Genomic DNA, 18,018 nt, shown 5'->3' with positions numbered 1-18,018 from the left:
CTGAACTCTGCCCGTGATGCACAGTTGGATCGTCAAAGCCCTGGTCTCTCACGTCTAGGAGGCAGTCTCAGAAGGTCAACCCAGAGGAGCTGCCATTGGCCTAGGAGTCTGGCAGGTCAGGCTGGGGCATGGCCCTCCAGGCCGCAGCCCACTCCACCACCTCCAAATCCTTAGGGCTGGGGACCTGGGCTAGGAGCCACTAATGTGCTGAAGAAGGGTGGGGGCAAAGAGTGGCTGCTCTCTGCACTGGATGCAGGAGCCTGGGACACTGGCTGGCCACTAGCGGTGGTGTCTCCAACTGCCCTTGGGCTCACCGCAAGTAAGGTGCTCAGCCATGTCCATCAGAGTGGGGGAGGGGAAGCCCACCTCAGATGTGGCTTGCCTGTCTTCCTCCCCACAGGACCAAGGGCTTCAACAGAACCAGGTGCTGGTTATATATGCAGCCCACCGTATCCTCTACAGAATAGAGGTCTGAGATGGCAAAGTCATCCTGTCCCTGCCCAGGAGAGCCTGTGGGTGGCATCGATGCCGCCCAAGAACAGGGACACTAAGCCCTGACACCCACAGCTTGTCTATGAGGGCAAGGCGCGCACGGATCCAGGTGCTCACAGCTTCGTGGTTGAGGCCCCATGGCCTGCAGTCCTTTATTTGAGTGAGGGTCCCGAGGCCCAGCCCTCATATATGATGGGTCCACTCGATCCTCCTTAGGTGCCCCATGAGGGAGTGATAGCTTGGGTACGGAGCCAGGGACCTCACCCAGCCTAACAGTGGGGCAGGGGAGTGGACTCAGCCCCCGACCCCACCCCAGAAGAGGGCGGGGCGAGAACCGGGAGTCAAATTTTGGGGCGGGTCCAAGGGCCTGAGCGCCCGGTTTAGGCTGAAAATGATCTAGTTCTCAGAGGTGGTGTGGTACCTAACCAGTCCCAGTTCCAGCCTGGCACCACCTGGAAGGTTCAAGTACGTGGAGAGGAGTAAGGCAGACGTGGGCCCCGGTATGGAGAAAGGGGTGAAGGGAGAGAGACGATCTGGGTTCACAAGGGAGCGTGGCCTAGCGGCGGGAACCACGCGTCCCGCAGCGGGCGTGGACGATTGTGCGGGAGGCCGCGGACCCACCGTGGGCGAGGCCAGGCCCAGCCCCATCAAGGCGCAGGGTGTGCGGCCAGGTGGCGCTCCAGCAGCGCGCGGTGCGAGAAGACCTTGCCGCAGGCGGGGCAGGGTGCGCGCTCCGGCCGGTGAGTGCGCATGTGCACGTTGAGCGAGCTCTTCTGCGTGAAGCGTTTGGCGCAGACGGCGCACTGGAAGGCGCGCACGCCGGTGTGCGTGACCATGTGCTTGAGCAGGTAATCCCGCAGCGAGAACGATCGCCAGCACACGGCGCACTGGTGCGGCTTCTCCCCTGAGGACGACAGGGCGGGCCGCGAACGCAAGTCAGACTCCACAGCTCCCCTCCCAACCCCACCTCACCCCCACCCTGGGCGCCTGGACCTGGCAGGGGCTCCGCTCCACTCCCCAACCACCACCCCGGCACCCTTTCTGTCAGGGAACCCTCCCCTCACTATGGGATCTTCCTGCCCAGCAGGGACACCCCCTCCTCTCCAGGACCTCCCTTCACGGTCGGGCTTTCCCACCCTTTCCCGGCAGAGACCCCCTTTCTGTCATCCTGGGACACTACTGACAGGGCTCCCCTAAATCCAGCAAGTACCCTGCCAGCAGGGAACCCAGCCTGTCTGGAACAGTTGCCCATCTGGACTGCCCGCTGGGACCTCCTCTACCCTCAGGGACCCTCCCCCTCAGCCCCTACCCATCTGGCAGAGGGAGCCACTCGGCCTGGCCCCCCTCACCCATGCCCATAGAGCCTTCTAAACTCAGTCTGACAAGGCCAGTGCCCCTTCATAAGGAGGGACCTGGGCACATCTGCCACCTTCCTCGGGGAAGCCCCCATTGCCCAGAACCCCTGCCCGCTAGTCACTATAATGTCCTTGGTGTGGTAGAGCTCCTCATTCTGGGTTAGGGGAGGGGACGCAACTTGGGTCTGCCCCTAGATTCATCAGGTGTTAACAAAATGCCTATGTCAATTAGGCATGATGGCTCTCACCTGTAATCCCAGCACTTTCCGAGGCTGAGGCGGGCAATCGCTTGAGGCCAGGAGTTTCACAGCAGACTGGCCAACATGGCGAAACCCCATCTCTACTAAAAATACAACAATGAGCTGGGTGTGGTGGTGCACGCCTGTAATCCCAGCTACTCGGGAAGCTGAGGCACGAGAATCACTTGAACCCGGGAGGCAGAGGTTGCAGTGAGCCGAGATCGCACCACTGTACTCCAGCCTGGGCAACAGAGCAAGCCTTGGTCTCTCAAAACAAAAAATGCCTCTCTCAGTGGCAGAGGACTTAAAGACAGTGCCTGCCAGGGGGTCCTCCGGACTAACCAGGCCCAGGCATCTGGCTTAGATCACACATCACCCCACTCCCTTAGTCCCAGGCCCCTGGCTTCTCCCAATCGTCCCCAGGGCAGCCAGAGGTGACTTTAAACTGACATCTCAGTCACCTCCCAGGTTAGACCACCATGGCTTCCCCACCGCTCACAGTAAATCCCAAGTTCCAGCCCCTGAAGAAACCCTCCTCACTCCCACTGTGGTCTTCCAGCCAGATTTTTGCTTTTTCTGACAATGCGCAGCAGGCTTCTGCTTTCCATCCCCTTGTCCTCCATCTCGGCCCCCAGGGAGCACCGCTTCCACACCCCGCAGTACCATCCTCACACTCCGACAGCCCTGCAGAGCAGCCTCCCTGACACAGCCAAGGTCTGAGGGACCCTCCCCGAAGCTTTCGGGGGCTGTTCACTGCAGTTGAGGGGTCCCCACACTGCAGCCATGTTTTCCTTCTCCTGCCCCAATCTCAGGAGTTCCTGGGACCTTCATTCCGCCACCTCTCTAAGGGCTTTCTACCATGGCCCAGTAAATCCACCCTCCCTTTCTGCCAGCTCATAACGGGACTGCTGGCAACCAGAGAGACACAGGAGGCTCCTTGGAAGCATAGTTTCCCAGCCTGGCCAGGACCCCCTGTGAGGCTCCATCCTCATCACGTGCATCCTAGACTGCTAAAGGCTCCACCACCGCCCTTCCAGATGCTAGGGTAGGCTCCTGCTTCCCAACCCAGCCTCAGGATCCCCCTCCACAGAGGCCACTGCCCACTGTGGCAACATAGCGGGGCTTTCCCCTCCCTCACATGGCTTGCACTTGGGGGAAGGCTCAATTTCCAGGTCCCCTGCTACCTAAAAGTAACAGAACAGTGCCAATACCCTGTACCTAGTGCTCAGTTCCCCCTCAGGTTTAACTCCAGTGAGAGATTGATTGCTCCCTCTCCTCTCCCGCCCTGGCTCACCCGAGTGGATGAACATGTGCTTGGTGTAGTTTTTCCGGGAGCTGAACGTCTTTCGACAGTGGCTGCACTCATAGGCAGGTGGCTCGGCACCTGGGGTGCGAACAGGGGTGCCTGAGGGGGCCGTGATGGGAGCAGCAGAGGGAGCTGGGGCCTCCCCCAGCTGAGTGCTGGGTGCTGCCTCCGGCTGGAGCGTGGAGTAGAAGGTGGGTGGGGGCGCAGGGGCTGGCCCCGATGGCGCTGAAGGGGGTGGTGCCGGTGGCCCAGGAGCACCCAAGTGAAAGGGAAAGAGTGCGACGGGTGGCCCTGGGGTCTTCACGCCAGGTGGGCGGGGTCCAGCCAGTATGCAGTCGGGCTGGACAGGGGTCTCGGTTGGACAGCCTTCAGGGACAGCACCATCCTCTTCATGCCAAGTGGATACATAGCTGTCTGGAAATACATCTTCAGCTGCCCCAGCTCCCCGGAGAAAATCCCTCCCCGCACCACTGTAGTCAGCGAGGCCAGTGGGTGCAGGGGGCTCCTCACACGCGCTGTCAGCAGCAGCAGTGAGGAAGCTGGCAGCACAGTCTGGGAAGGAAGGAGGTGCCTGGCACTCACCCGGGCCGCCACCTTCGCCGTCCTCGCCATCGGTCTCATCGTCAGTTTCCTCGTCATCGTCATCACCTCGGTCGTCAGGGGCCGCGGACAGTGAGGTGTCGGCATCAGGCCCTTCGGCCTTGGCAGGTGTCGGGGGAGCAGGCAGCTGCAAACGCGCCGGCTGGCGCTGCTTACGGCTGTGCGCGGCACCGGGATGCCCTGGGGGGCGCGCGGCCAGCAGGTGGCGCAGGCGGTGACGAAGCTGCGCAGGTGCGAGTGGCGGGGGCACAGGGGTGGGCAGGGGCGCGGGTGCAGAGGTGCCCGGGGCTCGAGCGCGTGCGATAATTTGCGTGCATTCGTCGATCACTGTCTGTATGCGAAGCACCGACGCAGCCGTGAGCACCTGCAGGGCTTCGCCCTGTGCCACAACAAGCGAACCGCTGTACAAGAACTCGACTAGCTGTCGCACCGTCTGCGCCGGCACCACCGGAGGCACACGGATCTCTGAGTGGCCCAGCAGCAGCTTGTCTTGGAAGAAGGGCGATCCCGCTGCCAGCACGCAGCGGTGGGCACGCAGTGAAGCTTCACGAATGCGCACAGTCACATCGCAGAAGTGCCCACCCAGCCTCTGCCCATTGAGGGTCTCAAGCAGAGAGCGTGAGAAGTTCTGCAGGTGTATGTGGTGCACAGCCTCTGCAGCCGCCATCTGCACAAAATAAGAGGGGGGCAGGGAGAGGTCAACTGAGGACCCTCCTCTGTCCCAAAGCCCCTTTCCCCTCCCTCCTTGTTGCAGGACAGGACTCAAGAGGGCACCACACTCCCAGGCCTCCCCAACCCATCCTTCCCCAGCTGCCTTTCGCTGCTCCCATTCTCAACACAGGACACTCCAGCACTCCCCACTCCCCCCAGCTCAGCCCTGGCTAGACCCTCAACAGTCTCCCACCACGGCAGCAAAGCCTAGCACACCCCTAGGAGAAGGTACTGGGGACATGAGAGGTCTCCCCTTTCCCGGCCTCGCTCACTGCCCCCAAAAACGTTCACGACTTGGCCTACCCTATCTTGACTTATTCCCCCACCCCACCCCAATTCCAATAACCCTAAGCCTCCCCGTGTGCTCTTCCAAGAGGGCAGCCCTGTGTGTAGAAGAGGCCAGGGACCCCCATCCCAACTGGCTAATCTGCCTCACCCAGAGTAGACCTTGCTCTCTACCCAGCTAGCTTCCCCTCCTCCTCCACCCGTGCTGGCAGCTCCATTTGTATTCCTTTAGCCACATCCCCCAACATGACACCCTGTGCACAGGCAGGACTGCTGCCTCAGGAGGTAACCTTAACTAGTGTATAGAGGCTTAGAGGCTTTTGCAGGAGTGGGATGGCACGACCTGCTTCCTGGACAGCGTGGTTCTGGATATGGGCTGAGGGTAAACGGTTGGACATTACCTTGGCAGATGTCCCAGGGAAACCAGTACATGGTCCCTGGCAGACCCTAGCATAGGAGGCAGGGAGGTGCCTCCCACAGCCCCAGCTTTCTTGCCATCTCGATGGAGCCTGTGGGGCCCAGAGTGTGGGTGTGGCACAGAGAGAGGAAGGGTGGAATGAGCAGGGTGTGTGACTGGAAAGGTAATGGAGCAAGCGGGGACACGGCCCCCCATCAGGCGCCAGAAAGGGGCGGGAGTAGTCCTCAGAGGCCGCTGGAATCTGAAGAGCTCTGCTACTCCTTCCATCAAGCAGGTAAACCCGTGGTCCTTCGACCTGTTTCCCCGTCTATCAAACAAGGGATGAGATTTTCGGCTCATCCCGCACCCAGCTTGCTCTCACCTCCAGTCTAAGGGAGAAGAGTAGGAGCTCTGGACTGTGACGTCCGTATGGGATCCACCAGCCTGTCTCTCCCTTGGGGTCACAAAGCCCCAGAGTGGGCTCGGCTTGATGCTGCCCCTACACCCTCGGGCTCTACGGGGGTGTCAACATTCAACCCCTCTGCCTCCTTATGCCCAATCCGCCGTCCCTCTGCTCGGCCAGACGCCTCCCTTTCTTGTATGCCCCACATCTGACCCTTGGACCCCTTCGAGCACCTCCACCGCCCGCTTCCCGCTGTCCCGGACCGAGGAGGAAACCCGGCTGGTCCCGCCCTGTTCCCCACGCGGCCGCCAGAGGGCGCCCTTCCGGGCTGCAGCTCCCCGCCCGGGCCCGCTCGGAGCCCTCCGCACCATGCCTGCAAAGCGCCGGGCCTGTGCCCCGGCGAAGGCGAGCTCGGCAGGCAGCGCCGCCCCGTCTGCGTCCACCCGGCCCCTGGACGGCTTCCAGTCCGTGTCCGGGCGATGGGGACGGAAACGTGCGCGGCAACGCGCGGGCCGGGACCCTCCTCCCCCTCCCCGCCCCGCCCCGCCCCGCCCCTGGCGGGCCGCCGCCTCGGTCCCGGCCCTGCGAGGCCCGCCCGGACCCCGCAGAACAAAGGCCCGCCCTGGGGACGCGTCCGCCGCGCCGCGTGCTTTCCTCCGAGCGCGCGCTCCCACGCTCCGTGCGACTGCCCGCGCCGCGCCTAGGCCCGAAGCGCCCCTGGGACCCCGCGGCCGCCCCCCACCCGCGATCGCGCCGTACCCCGGTCCCGCAGCGCCCCCTCGCGTTCGCAGCGTGCGCGCCGGACGGAGCGCAGGTGCCTCTCCCCGGGCAGCCCTGTGGCGGGGGGATGCCCGTCCGACGCCCCTTCAGGCACCAGGCCCGGCCGTGGCCACCGACTCCGAGGCCGCACTTCCGGGCCGCGACGCCGACGGAACCGAAGCCCGCGGCCGCGGCGGCGCTGGGGAAACCCTAGGCCGAAGCACATTTCCGGTATGTTTATGGCGATCGGCTCCCGCCGGTCCGCACTCCGGCTCTCCTCTGAGTCGGAACCAAAGTCAAAGAGGCTGGGGCTGCCGCGACGCGAGGAATCTCTGGACCGGAGCGCTCTTCCGGCGTCGCCCAGGAGATCCTGCGTGCGGCGGGGCCTGCGCGGTCACTCCGCGGACGCCCTGCGACGGAGGACCGGAAGGCCGTTCGCGGCGCGAGTCGCCGACCTCTTCCGGCCAGTTTCAACCCCGCTGCGAACCGGGGACGTGGCCTTGTTCCCGTGACACGGGTGAGAGCTGAGTTTAGGTCTCGCTCCCTGGCCGTCAGGAGGCGCAGACGAGCTACCCCTACCACAGCCCCTCCTGGCCAGCCCGCCGAGGGTGGGATCGGGGAGCAGACCCCCACCCCGGCCTTGGCACCTTGTGCTACCACGCACACGGGAGCAGACAGCTGCTTCACCCTGCTCTGTGTCTCCCTTGAGCTAGGCCCTGTGACATTCTGGGACATTGCAAGTTAATCTGGTATGGGGGACAGAATTCCGACAATGGCCCCCTCCAAGATTCCGTGCCCAAATCCCCAGAACCTGTAAATAGGATCATCTCACCTACGAATAGTTACGCTACATGGTGAAAGGGTTTTTGCAGACAAGTCTAATCATTAAGGTTAATCATTAGCTGGTCTTAAAACAGGAAGTAGGAGAAGGGTTCCAGAGGCTTTCAAAGTAGAGAGGTCCATGAGAGGGAACGCAACAGGACGGGTGTCGTCCTGGGAATCTGAGAAGAGCTGCAACAGCCAGCAAGAAAACAGACCTCAGTCCTAGAAGTGCATGGAACTAGATTCTGCCCACAACCGGAATAAGCTTGGAAGCAAGTTATTCCCCAGAGCCTCCAGGTAGCGGCTTAGTCCATTGCACACCTCGATTTCAGCCTTTATGAGACCCGCAGAAGACCTGCCTGGGCTTCTGACCTGTAGAATGGTGAGCTGATAGTTGGATATTGTTTTAATCTTTGGAGTTTCTGGTAGTTTGTTACAGTAACGATATAAAACAAATACATCTGCTGAGACCCAGGGCCTCCACAGAGTCCAGTAAATGCCGCTATTTGTTTCCCATCTGATGAACGCATTCCTCACATTTCCCACTTGCTGAAAGCTTCATTTCTGTGCCTTCCCAGCCTTTTTCAGGCCACTTCGTGATCTCATTCCTCAGGGAGCAGGAGCAGTTCTCACTTCCCGCACCTCAGAGGACAGAGGGGTCTCAGGAGTGAAAGAACCAACTGTCCAAATGCATGACTAGAACAAAGACTCCAGAAGAGAGACCAGGTCAGGATGCCTGTCCCCCACCCAGTGCAACTACTGAGTTGCTGTGTTATAGATGTGGTATTTGGAGGTCAGGGGGACGAAAATATGTGCCAGGTGGGAAACCTCATTAAAATACAAGTCTGATAGCCAGCCATCATTGTCTTTGTTCAGACTCACACCATGGCCTTCTGGGCCCCCTAAGTCAGCTTTCACTGGGCTGAGTTTTGAGAAGAGCATAGGGTAGTTGGGAAGGTGTACATGAGGGCTTTGAGGAGGGAGGGTGGCCCCGCCTTGGGCAAGACAGATGAGTGAACCTTGGGCTGAGTAGCAGGACTGCAGTGTGTTGAGGGAGGGAAAGCTATGTCCCATTAGCATGTTTAAGGGGCTGTAGGGAAGACAGTGCACCTAGTGGGGTGGCAAATGCAGGAGTCCCAGTAGGAAACAGTAGCTGCTCTGACAGCAGGGAAGAGCAGAAGGGAACAGATTCAGGGTAGGAAAGAGACGACACTGGTGGCTTTATTTTTTATTTATTTGTTTTTTCGAGACAGAGTCTCCTCTCTGTGGTCCAGGCTGGAGTGCAGTGGTGTGATCTCTGCTCACTGCAACCTCCACCTCCCAGGTTCACGTGATACTCCTGCCTCAGCCTCCCAAGTAGCTGGGATTACAGGCACACACCGCCACGCCTGGCTGATTTTTGTATTTTTAGTAGAGATGGGTTTTCACCATGTGGGTCAGAATGATCTCGAATTCCTGAGCTCGTGATCTGCCCACGTCAGCCTCCTCCCAAAGTGTTAGGATTACAGGCGTGAGCCATTACGCCTGGCCATGGGTGGCTTTAGAGGAAGTCTCAGCCCCAAGGGATGAGGCCTGGAGGATTAGGGCAAGATAGAGGTGAAGACCTGGCCCAAGAAGCTTGGAAGGACATAGGAAAAAGAAACCCAGACCCTGACCTCTGTCAGGCAGCCAAGGGAGGTGAGAGCCTCAAGTTGTTTTGCTTTTCTCTTTTAAGATCATACTATATCTGGCATTTCTCCCCATGTTATCCCTCCCCAGCCCCACTGTCTCTCCCCTACCCCACCAACTGCCCCCAGTGTGTGATGCTACTCTCCCTGAGTCCACATGCTCTCATTGTTCAACACCCACCTATGAGTGAGAACATGCGGTGTTTGGCTTTCTGTTCTTGTGTCAGTTTGCTGAGAATGATGGTTTCCAGATTGATCCAAGTTCCTACAAAGGACACGAACTCATCGTTTTTTATGGCTACATAGTATTCCATGGTGTATATGTGTCACATTTTCTTTTCCAGTCTTTCATTGACAGGCATTTGGGTTGTTCTCTCTAAAGATCTTATCACAAGGCTGGGTGTCATGGCTTATGCCTGTAATCTCATAATCTCAGCCCTTTGAGAGGCTGAGGCAGGCAGATCTGAGGCCAGGAGTTTGAGACCAGCCTGGCCAACATGGTGAAATCCCATCTCTATTAAAAATAAGGCCGGGCGCGGTGGCTCAAGCCTGTAATCCCAGCGCTTTGGGAGGCCGAGGCGGGTGGATCACGAGGTCAAGAGATCGAGACCATCCTGGTCAACAAGGTGAAACCCTGTCTCTACTAAAAATACAAAAAAATTAGCTGGGCATGGTGGCGCGTGCCTGTAATCCCAGCTACTCAGGAGGCTGAGGCAGGAGAATTGCCTGAACCCAGGAGGCGGAGGTTGCGGTGAGCTGAGATCGTGCCATTGCACTCCAGCCTGGGTAACAAGAGCAAAACTCCGTCTAAAAAAAAAAAAAAGAAGAAAGAAAGAAAAGTTGGGCAGGTGTGGTGGCTCACACCTGTAATCCCAAGTTTGGGAGGCCAAGGCGGGTGATCACCTGAGTTTGAGACCAGCCTGGCCAACATGGTGAAACCTCGTGTCTACTAAAATTACAAAAATTAGCTGGGTATGGTGGTGGGCACCTGTAATCCCAGCTGCTTGGGGGGCTGAGGCAGGAGAATCGCTTCAACCCAGGAGGCAGAGGTTGCAGTGAGCCGAAATTGCACCATTGTACTCCAGCCTGGGCAACAAGACCAAAACTCCATCTTAAAAGATAAATAAATACAAAAATTAGCCAGGTGTAGTGGTGGGTGCCTGTAGTCCCAGCTACTTGGGAGGCTGAGGCAGGAGGATCCCTTGAACCCAGGAGGCAGAGGTTGAAGTGAGCCAAGATCATGCCACTGCACTCCAGCCTGGGAGACTCCATCTCAAAAAATATATATCTGTGTGTGTGTGTGTGTGTGTGTGTGTGTGTGTGTGTGTATGTGTTGTGTGTATATATATATATATATATATATATACCCAAAGACTTTATCACTGGTTGTGGGGGCATTTTTTTAAGGAATAAACCTGTACCTGAGAACACAGGTTTAACAAGCTAGGGAGGGGAAAAATGTGGCCTGCAAATATTAAAACCTCCCGGCTAAGCCTAAGGCCTGAGATGGGAAATGGCTGGCCATTGAGGGAAGACTGTGTGAGAGCACAGTGACCACAGATGTGAAGGGAGCAGAAGAAACTGAGCTCCAGGGTGACTGGGACTCCTCAGCTGGCTAAGGCAGGGCCACTCTGACAGCATGGGTCAGAGAACAGACAGCTTCCACCAAGGAGTCTTCTAGGACCTCAGCTGTGCCTGATTCCATCTCAGTCAAGGTCCCAACCTCCCTCCCTTCTCCATCCCTTCTAGGCCAGCTTTTTGTCCAGGCTTCACCTCTGTGGCAGTCACACTCAAGTCCCTGTCTCCACAAACCCGGCCACATCCTAGTTGGTTTGGATTGTGCCAGGTGTGGAATACAGGTTCCATGATCCATGCCCAGTGTTTAGGGAGGCATTTCAAATACTAAATGAGTATACCCAGGAGCAGGCACTAGGCATACAGCTGCAGAAATCCTTCCTGGTACAAGGCAGATAGGAGTAAAGGCTAAGGAGTGGTCCCTAGAAGGGCAAATAGCAGCAGTTAGCATGTTAAAACACGCTGGGCACGGTGGCTCAAGCCTGTAATCCTAGCACTTTGGGAGGCTGAGGCAGGCGGATCACAAGGTCAAGAGATCGAGACCATCCTGGCTAACATGGTGAAACCCCGTCTCTACTAAAAATACAAAAATTAGCTGGGCGTGGTGGCGTGCGCCTGTAGTCCCAGCTACTCGGGAGGCTGAGGCATGAGAATTGCTTGAACCCGGGAGGTGGAGGTTGCAGTGAGCCAAGATTGTGCCACTGTACTCCAGCCTGGTGCCTGGCGACAGAGTGAGACTCTGTCTCAAAAAAAAAAAAAAAAAAAAAAAAAAAAAAGATGTTAAAACACTTGCTCTGAATAAGAGACCTCCTAAACAGGCTTTGTGTAAGCAACAAGGCTGTTTATTCACCAAGGTGTGAGTGGGCTGAGGTCCAAAAAGAGAGTCAGCTCGGGGGCGTGGGGTAGGAGTTGATATTAGAGGTTTGGGGTAGGCAGTGGAAAGTTACAGAAGTTACAGTTCAGGGCTGTTTTTGCAAGCTGGGAGGGGTTCATGGGGTCTGCAGTCAGGAGGTTGACCAAGGTCATTAGTAAGCACAGTTGACTTATCAGTTGGGATGGGAATAAGGAACGAGAGAAGAATGTCTCAAAGTTAACTGGGTGCCACAGGGGTTGGTCATTCTTCCCTTTTGTGGTTTTCCAGTTACTTCAGACTTTATATTTCCAGGAACTCATCTGGAGGTGTATGTGCAGGTCACAGAGGTTACCATGCAGTCCATAGTGCCATCAGTCAGCCTAAAAGAATTTACAGAGGACTCGAGCCCTTCTGATGGGACAGAGAAGACATGGGGACCGTGTGAGGCGGGGAAGGGGCAGTGGCAGGATCCCCTGTATGCTCCAGAAAGGCCTCTGAGGCTGCAGCTTAGGGAGGGGCTGGAGGGAGGCCCAGCCCCAGGATCCAGTGGAGTTAGGGAGGTGGTAGAAGCAATGGGTGGTGCCTTTGGGATTTATCAGAAAAGTAACAGCATCCAGACAGGTATTGAGGGCTCTCAACAAAGGCAGGTGGGGGTAGAAGAGAAAAGACTTAATGTGCTTTCATATGTAAAATACAAGGAAGAATATACTAGGAGCCCTGTGGACAACTCAGGAAGGAGACCTAAACTGAAACAATAATCAAGACACAACAACCACTGTTGCTTTTCCAGGGTCCCAGCACTTTGACCTGTACTGTGCACTTAGATTAATTTTGAAGAGTTTAAAAAACCCAAAAGGGGCCGGGCGCGGTAGCTCACGCCTGTAATCCCAGCACTTTGGGAGGCCGAGGCGGGTGGATCATGAGGTCAACAGATTGAGACCATCCTGGTCAACGTGGTGAAACCCCGTCTCTACTAAAAATACAAAAAATTAGCTGGGCGTGGTGGCGCGTGCCTATAGTCCCAGCTACTCAGGAGGCTGAGGCAGGAGAATTGCCTGAACCCAGGAGGCGGAGGTTGGGGTGAGCTGAGATCGCGCCATTGCACTCCAGCCTGGGTAACAAGAGTGAAACTCCGTCTCAAAAAATAAAATAAAATAATAAATAGATTAAATTAAAAATAAGGCCGGGTGCAGTGGCTCACGCCTGTAATCCCAATGCTTTGAGAGGCTGAGATAGGCAGATCACGAGGTCAAGAGATGGAGACCAACCTGGCCAACACATTGAAACCCAGTCTGTACTAAAAATACAAAAATTAGCTGGGCCTGGTGGTGCACACCTATAGTCCCAGCTACTCGGGAGGCTGAGGCAGGAGAATTGCATGAACCCAGGAGGTAGAGGTTACCGTGAGCCGAGATGGTGCCACTTCACTCCAGTCTGGCTAAAGAGAGCGACTCTGTCTCAAAAATAAATAAAATAGAAGAAATGAATAAATAAATAAACAAGAAACAGGCCGGGTGCACTGGCTCACCTCTGTAATCCCAGCACTTTGGGAGTTTGAGACCAGCCAAGCCAACATGGTGAAACCCTGTCTCTACTAAAAGTACAAAAATTAGCTGGATGTGGTGGTGGGCACCTATAATCCCAGCTCCTCTGGAGGCTGGGACAGGAGAATTGCTTGAACCCAGGAGGCACAGGTGGCTGTGGTCCGAGATCTTGTCACTGCGTTCCAGCCTGGGCAACAAAAGCAAAACTCCATCTCAAAACAAACCCCAGGAAACACAGGACAGTATAGCGCAGACTGGAGCATTGATTGTATACCATTCACAGGATCAAATTACCAGTGTTCCTGTTTTGTTCTGATTACAGTATACACACACAGAAAAAGATGATGATTATTATTATCATTTTGAGATGGAGTGTGGCTCTTATCGCCCAGGCTGGAGTGCAATGGCACGATCTCGGCTCGCTGCAACTACCACCTCCCCGGTTCAAGTGATTCTCCTGCTTCAGCCTCCCGAGCAGCTACGATTGCAGGTGCTGCCACCAAGCCCAGCTAATTTTTGTATGTTTAGTAGAAATAAGGTTTCACCGTGTTGGCCAGACTAATCTCAAACTCCTGACCTCAGGTGATCCACCTTGCCTCAGCCTCCCAAAATGCTGGGATTACAGGTGTGAGCCACCATGCCCAGCTATTACTATTTTTTTGAGAGAGGGGTTTCACTCTGTCACCCAGCCTGAAGTGCAGTGGTGGTGTTGCAGGAGCGGCCGTGGGAAACGGACGTCTCGGACACCAAATATTGGAGGAAGGAGTTTATTCGGCCGGGAGCCAGGTGGCATATTTGCCTAATATCCAAGCTCCCCTAACAAAAGAAGGTTCCTTCTTTATATAGGCTTATACTTTAGATGTTACACGTTGAAGAATCTTAGGTTCATAGTTTAACATATGAAAAGGGTCTCTGGCCGGGCGCGGTGGCTCAAGCCTGTCATCCCAGCACTTTGGGAGGCCGATGCGGGTGGATCACGAGGTCGAGAGATCAAGACCATCCTGGTCAACATGGTGAAACCCCGTCTCTACTAAAAGTGCAAAAAATTAGCTGGGTATGGTGCCACGTGCCTGTAATCCCAGCTACTCAGGAGGCTGAGGCAGGAGAATTGCCTGAACCCAGGAGGCGGAGGTTGCGGTGAGCCGAGATCGCACCATTGCACTCCAGCCTGGGTAACAAGGGCGAAACTCCGTCTCAAAAAAAAAAAAAAAAAAAAAAAAAAAGAAATCGAGACCATCCTGGTCAACTTGGTGAAACCCCGTCTCTACTAAAAATAAAAAAAAATTAGCTGGGCATGATGGCTCGTGCCTGTAATCCTACCTACTCAGGAGGCTGAGGCAGGAGAATTGCCTGAACCCAGGAGGCGGAGGTTGCGGTGAGCCGAGATCGCGCCATTGCACTCCAGCCTGGGTAACTAGAGTAAAACTCCATCTCAAAAAAAAAAAAAAAAAAAGAAAGAAAAGGATTTCAGTTTACAGTCTTAGGAATTACATATGAAAAGAGTTTACAGTCTTAGGAATGAAAAGGGGAAGTTTACAGTCTTAGGAAAAGGGAAGTTGATCTGAGATGCCTGAATCTCCCTCTTCATTGTGATCACAGCTCACTGAAACCGCCTCTTCCTAGGCTCAAGGGATCCTCCCACCTCAGCCTCCTGAGAAGCTGGGACTACAGGTGTGGGCCACCACATCCGGCCACAAAATTTGTTTTGAGTAAAGCTCTAAGGGGAAAGTCCCAATCCCCTATTGTGGGATACCTGGATGGTTCCATCCCAAAAAGCCATAGTGAAGCTCTAGCTTCATCACGAGAAGATAACACATCCACTGAAGCCAGGTTAAAATCGTTCTCCATTTAATCAGTTTTTCTCTATTGCACCCCCTGCTCCTTGATACCCTGCCCTGGAGTGAGGAATTCCACCACCCACAGTAGGTGTAAGCCTGGCACCTCCTGTTTTACGGCCCCCAGGGACAGCCTTTCTCACCTGCAGACACAAACTGTGTCATAATTTTCCATGTGCACAATTCGGTCATTTGTAGTCTATTGTGTGTGTAACCTTCACCACTCTCCTGTTTTAGAACATTTCTATCACCCCATGAAATTGCTCAGCCCATTTACTGAGTGTTCACCCCTGTCCCCAATAATCTGTCATCACTGATTTGTCTGTTCTGGACATTTCCTGTCAGTGGAATCACACAACATGAAATCTTGGTCCCTGCTCTCTCCAGCCCTGTCACTTTGTCTCAGGCTCCTGTGCCACCTGGATGTTGTGAATTTTGTCTGGTCAGATTGTTCAGTGGTTCAGTGTTTTCCATTCAGGGGTGGCTAGTCTGAGAAGTGCTTCCCTACTAAAGCGGGCAACTGAGGCAGAACAGCCACCCAGCCCTGTTCTCCCAGCCATCTTCCTGCTGGACCCCCGGTGGCCAGGGCCAAAGTCTAGGAAGGATCAGCCCAGACTTGCCACACCCTGACTTTGACCCCTCCCTCTTTACAAGGGCTGCTCTCTGCTCTGCCTGCTTTGTGTTTAAGACATTGGACCAGGCAGGCACAGTGGCTCATGCCTGTAAATCCAGCACTTTGGGAGGCTGAGGTGGGTGGCTCACTGGAGGTCAGTAGTTCGAGACCAACCATGACCAATATGGTGAAACTCTGTCTTTAATAAAATAAAAATTTAAAAAGTAATTTTTTTTTTTTGAAACGGAGTTTCGCTCTTGTTACCCAGGCTGGACTGCAATGGCGCGATCTCGGCTCACCGCAACCTCCGCCTCCTGGGTTCAGGCAATTCTCCTGCCTCAGCCTCCTGAGTAGCTTGGATTACAGGCATATGCCACCATGCCCAGCTACTTTTTTTGTATTTTTAGTAGAGACGGGGTTTCACCATGTTGACCAGGATGGTCTCGATCTCTTGACCTTGTGATCCACCTGCCTCGGCCTCCCAAAGTGCTGGGATTACAGGCTTGAGCCACCGCGCCCGGCCTAAAAAGTAATTATTAAAAAAAAAAAAAAAAGACCTTGGGCCAGGCACTGTGGCTCACACCTGTAATCCGAGCACTTTGGGAGGCTGATACAGGTGGATCACCTGAGGTCAGGAGTTTGAGACCAACCCAACCAACATGGTGAAAACCCGCCTCTACTGAAAATACAAAACTCAGTTGGGCATGGCGGTGCATGCCTGTAATCCCAACTACTTGGGAGGCTGACAGAAGAATCACTTGAACCTGGGAGGTGGAGGTTGTAGTGAGCTGAGATTGTGCCACTGCCCTCCAGCCTGGGCAACAGAGTAAAACTCTGTAAGAAAACAAATAAAAAAGACATTGATGAACTCTTTTTTTTTTTTTTTTTTTGAGACAGAGTTTCACTCTTGTTGCCCAGGCTGGAGTGCAATGGCACAATCTCGGTTCACCTCCGCCTCCTGGGTTCAAGCGATTCTCCTGCCTCAACCTTCTGAGTAGCTGGGACTACAGGTGTGTGCCACTGGCCTGGCTAATTTTGTATTTTTAGTAGAGACGGGGTTTCTCCATTTTGGCCAGGCTGGTCTCGAACTCCTGACCTCAGGTGATCTGCCAGCCTTGGCCTCCCAAAGTGCTGGGATTACAGGCAACAGCCACCTCGCCCAGTTGATGAACTCCTTTTTTAAGCTCATGAAGCATCCTTTGAAAACAAGGATGGCGTTGGATGTTGTGGCTCACATGTGTAATCCCAGCACTTTGGGAGGCCAAGACAGGAGGATCACTTGATCCCAGGAGTATGAGAGCAGCCTGAGCAACATGGCAAAACCCTGTATCAAAAAAATACCAAAAATAATTTAGCCAGGCATGATGGCATGTACCTGTAGTCCCAGCTACGCTGGAGGCTGAGATAGGAGCCTGAGGAGGTTGAGGCTGTAGTGAGGCAAGATAGTGCCATTGCACTCAGAGCAAGATCCTATCTCAAAAAATAAATAAGTAACCATTTTCATTTATTTATTTATTTATTTATTTTTGAAATGGAGTCTCACTCTATCACCAAGGCTGGAGTGCAGTGGTGCAATCTCAACTGACTGCAACCTCTGCTTCTTGGGGTCTAGTGATTCTCCTGCCTTAGCCTCCTGAATAGCTGGGATTATAGGTGCCCGCCACCACACTCAGCTACTTAAAAAAAAAAAAAAATTTAGTAGAGATGGGGTTTCACCATTTTGGCCAGGCTGGTCTAGAACGCCTGACCTCAGGTAATCTGCCCACCTCAGCCTCCCAAAGTGCTGGGATTACAGGTGTGAGCCACTGTACCTGACCGTAAATAACCATTTTAAAGTGAATAATACAGTGCCTTCTAGTATAGTCACAGTGCTGTACAACCACCACCTCCTCTATCAAGTTCTAAAGCAACTTTCTCGCTACAAAGTAAAAACTTTTCTCCCCTCTTCCCAGTCCCTGGAAACCATTAACCTAAATTTCTATCTATATAAATGTGCTGATTCTGGAATTTGTTTCATTTTTTTTTTTTTTTTTTTTTTTTTGAGACGGAGTTTCACTCTTGTTACCCAGGCTGGAGTGCAATGGCGCGATCTCGGCTCACCGCAACCTCCGCCTCCTGGGCTCAGGCAATTCTCCTGCCTCAGCCTCCTGAGTAGCTGGGATTACAGGCACGCGCCACCATGCCCAGCTAATTTTTTGCACTTTTTAGTAGAGACGGGGTTTCACCATGTTGACCAGGATGGTCTCGATCTCTCGACCTCGTGATCCACCCGCCTCGGCCTCCCAAAGTGCTGGGATTACAGGCTTGAGCCACCGCGCCCGGCCTGTTTCATTGTTATTATACTTTAAGTTCTGGGATACATATGCAGAATGTGGAGGTTTGTTACATAGGTATACAGGTGCGTGGTGGTTTGCTGCTCCCATCAACCCGTCATCTACATTAGGTATTTCTCCTAATGCTCTGGCTCCCCTAGCACCCACCCCTGATTCTGGATACTTTATATAAATTGAACCAGGCAATATGTGATTTTTGTATCTGACTTCTTTCACTTAGCATAGGTTT

At 54.6% G+C, this 18,018-nt stretch overlaps 1 protein-coding gene across 4 annotated transcripts; it reads right to left on the bottom strand.

Annotated features, from left to right (window-relative positions):
* Positions 1 to 612: 612 nt before the first annotated feature.
* Positions 613 to 6,619, bottom strand: ZBTB45 (zinc finger and BTB domain containing 45). 4 transcript variants are annotated; one of them, XM_039466019.2, is made up of 4 exons: positions 6,157 to 6,265; positions 3,975 to 4,659; positions 3,381 to 3,806; positions 613 to 1,396 (listed from the first exon to the last, which is right to left on the bottom strand). In XM_039466019.2, the coding sequence occupies exons 1-4, from the start codon at positions 6,157 to 6,159 to the stop codon at positions 1,140 to 1,142; spliced, it is 1,371 nt and encodes a 456-aa protein (XP_039321953.1). In that variant the 5' UTR covers positions 6,160 to 6,265; the 3' UTR covers positions 613 to 1,139. The 4 variants fall into 4 exon arrangements, with proteins under 4 accessions (XP_039321953.1, XP_039321952.1, XP_010330675.1 ...); XM_039466018.2 differs by lacking the exon at positions 6,157 to 6,265 and adding an exon at positions 6,548 to 6,619 and having other exon boundaries at positions 3,381 to 4,659; XM_010332373.3 differs by having other exon boundaries at positions 3,381 to 4,659.
* Positions 6,620 to 18,018: the final 11,399 nt, after the last annotated feature.

This window comes from Saimiri boliviensis, chromosome 14 (genome assembly GCF_048565385.1).
Source record: "Saimiri boliviensis isolate mSaiBol1 chromosome 14, mSaiBol1.pri, whole genome shotgun sequence".
In the NCBI taxonomy this organism is placed as follows: Eukaryota; Metazoa; Chordata; class Mammalia; order Primates; family Cebidae; genus Saimiri; species Saimiri boliviensis.
The sequence above is the reverse complement of the archived record's forward strand: the minus strand, read 5'-3'. Positions and strand labels throughout refer to the sequence as shown.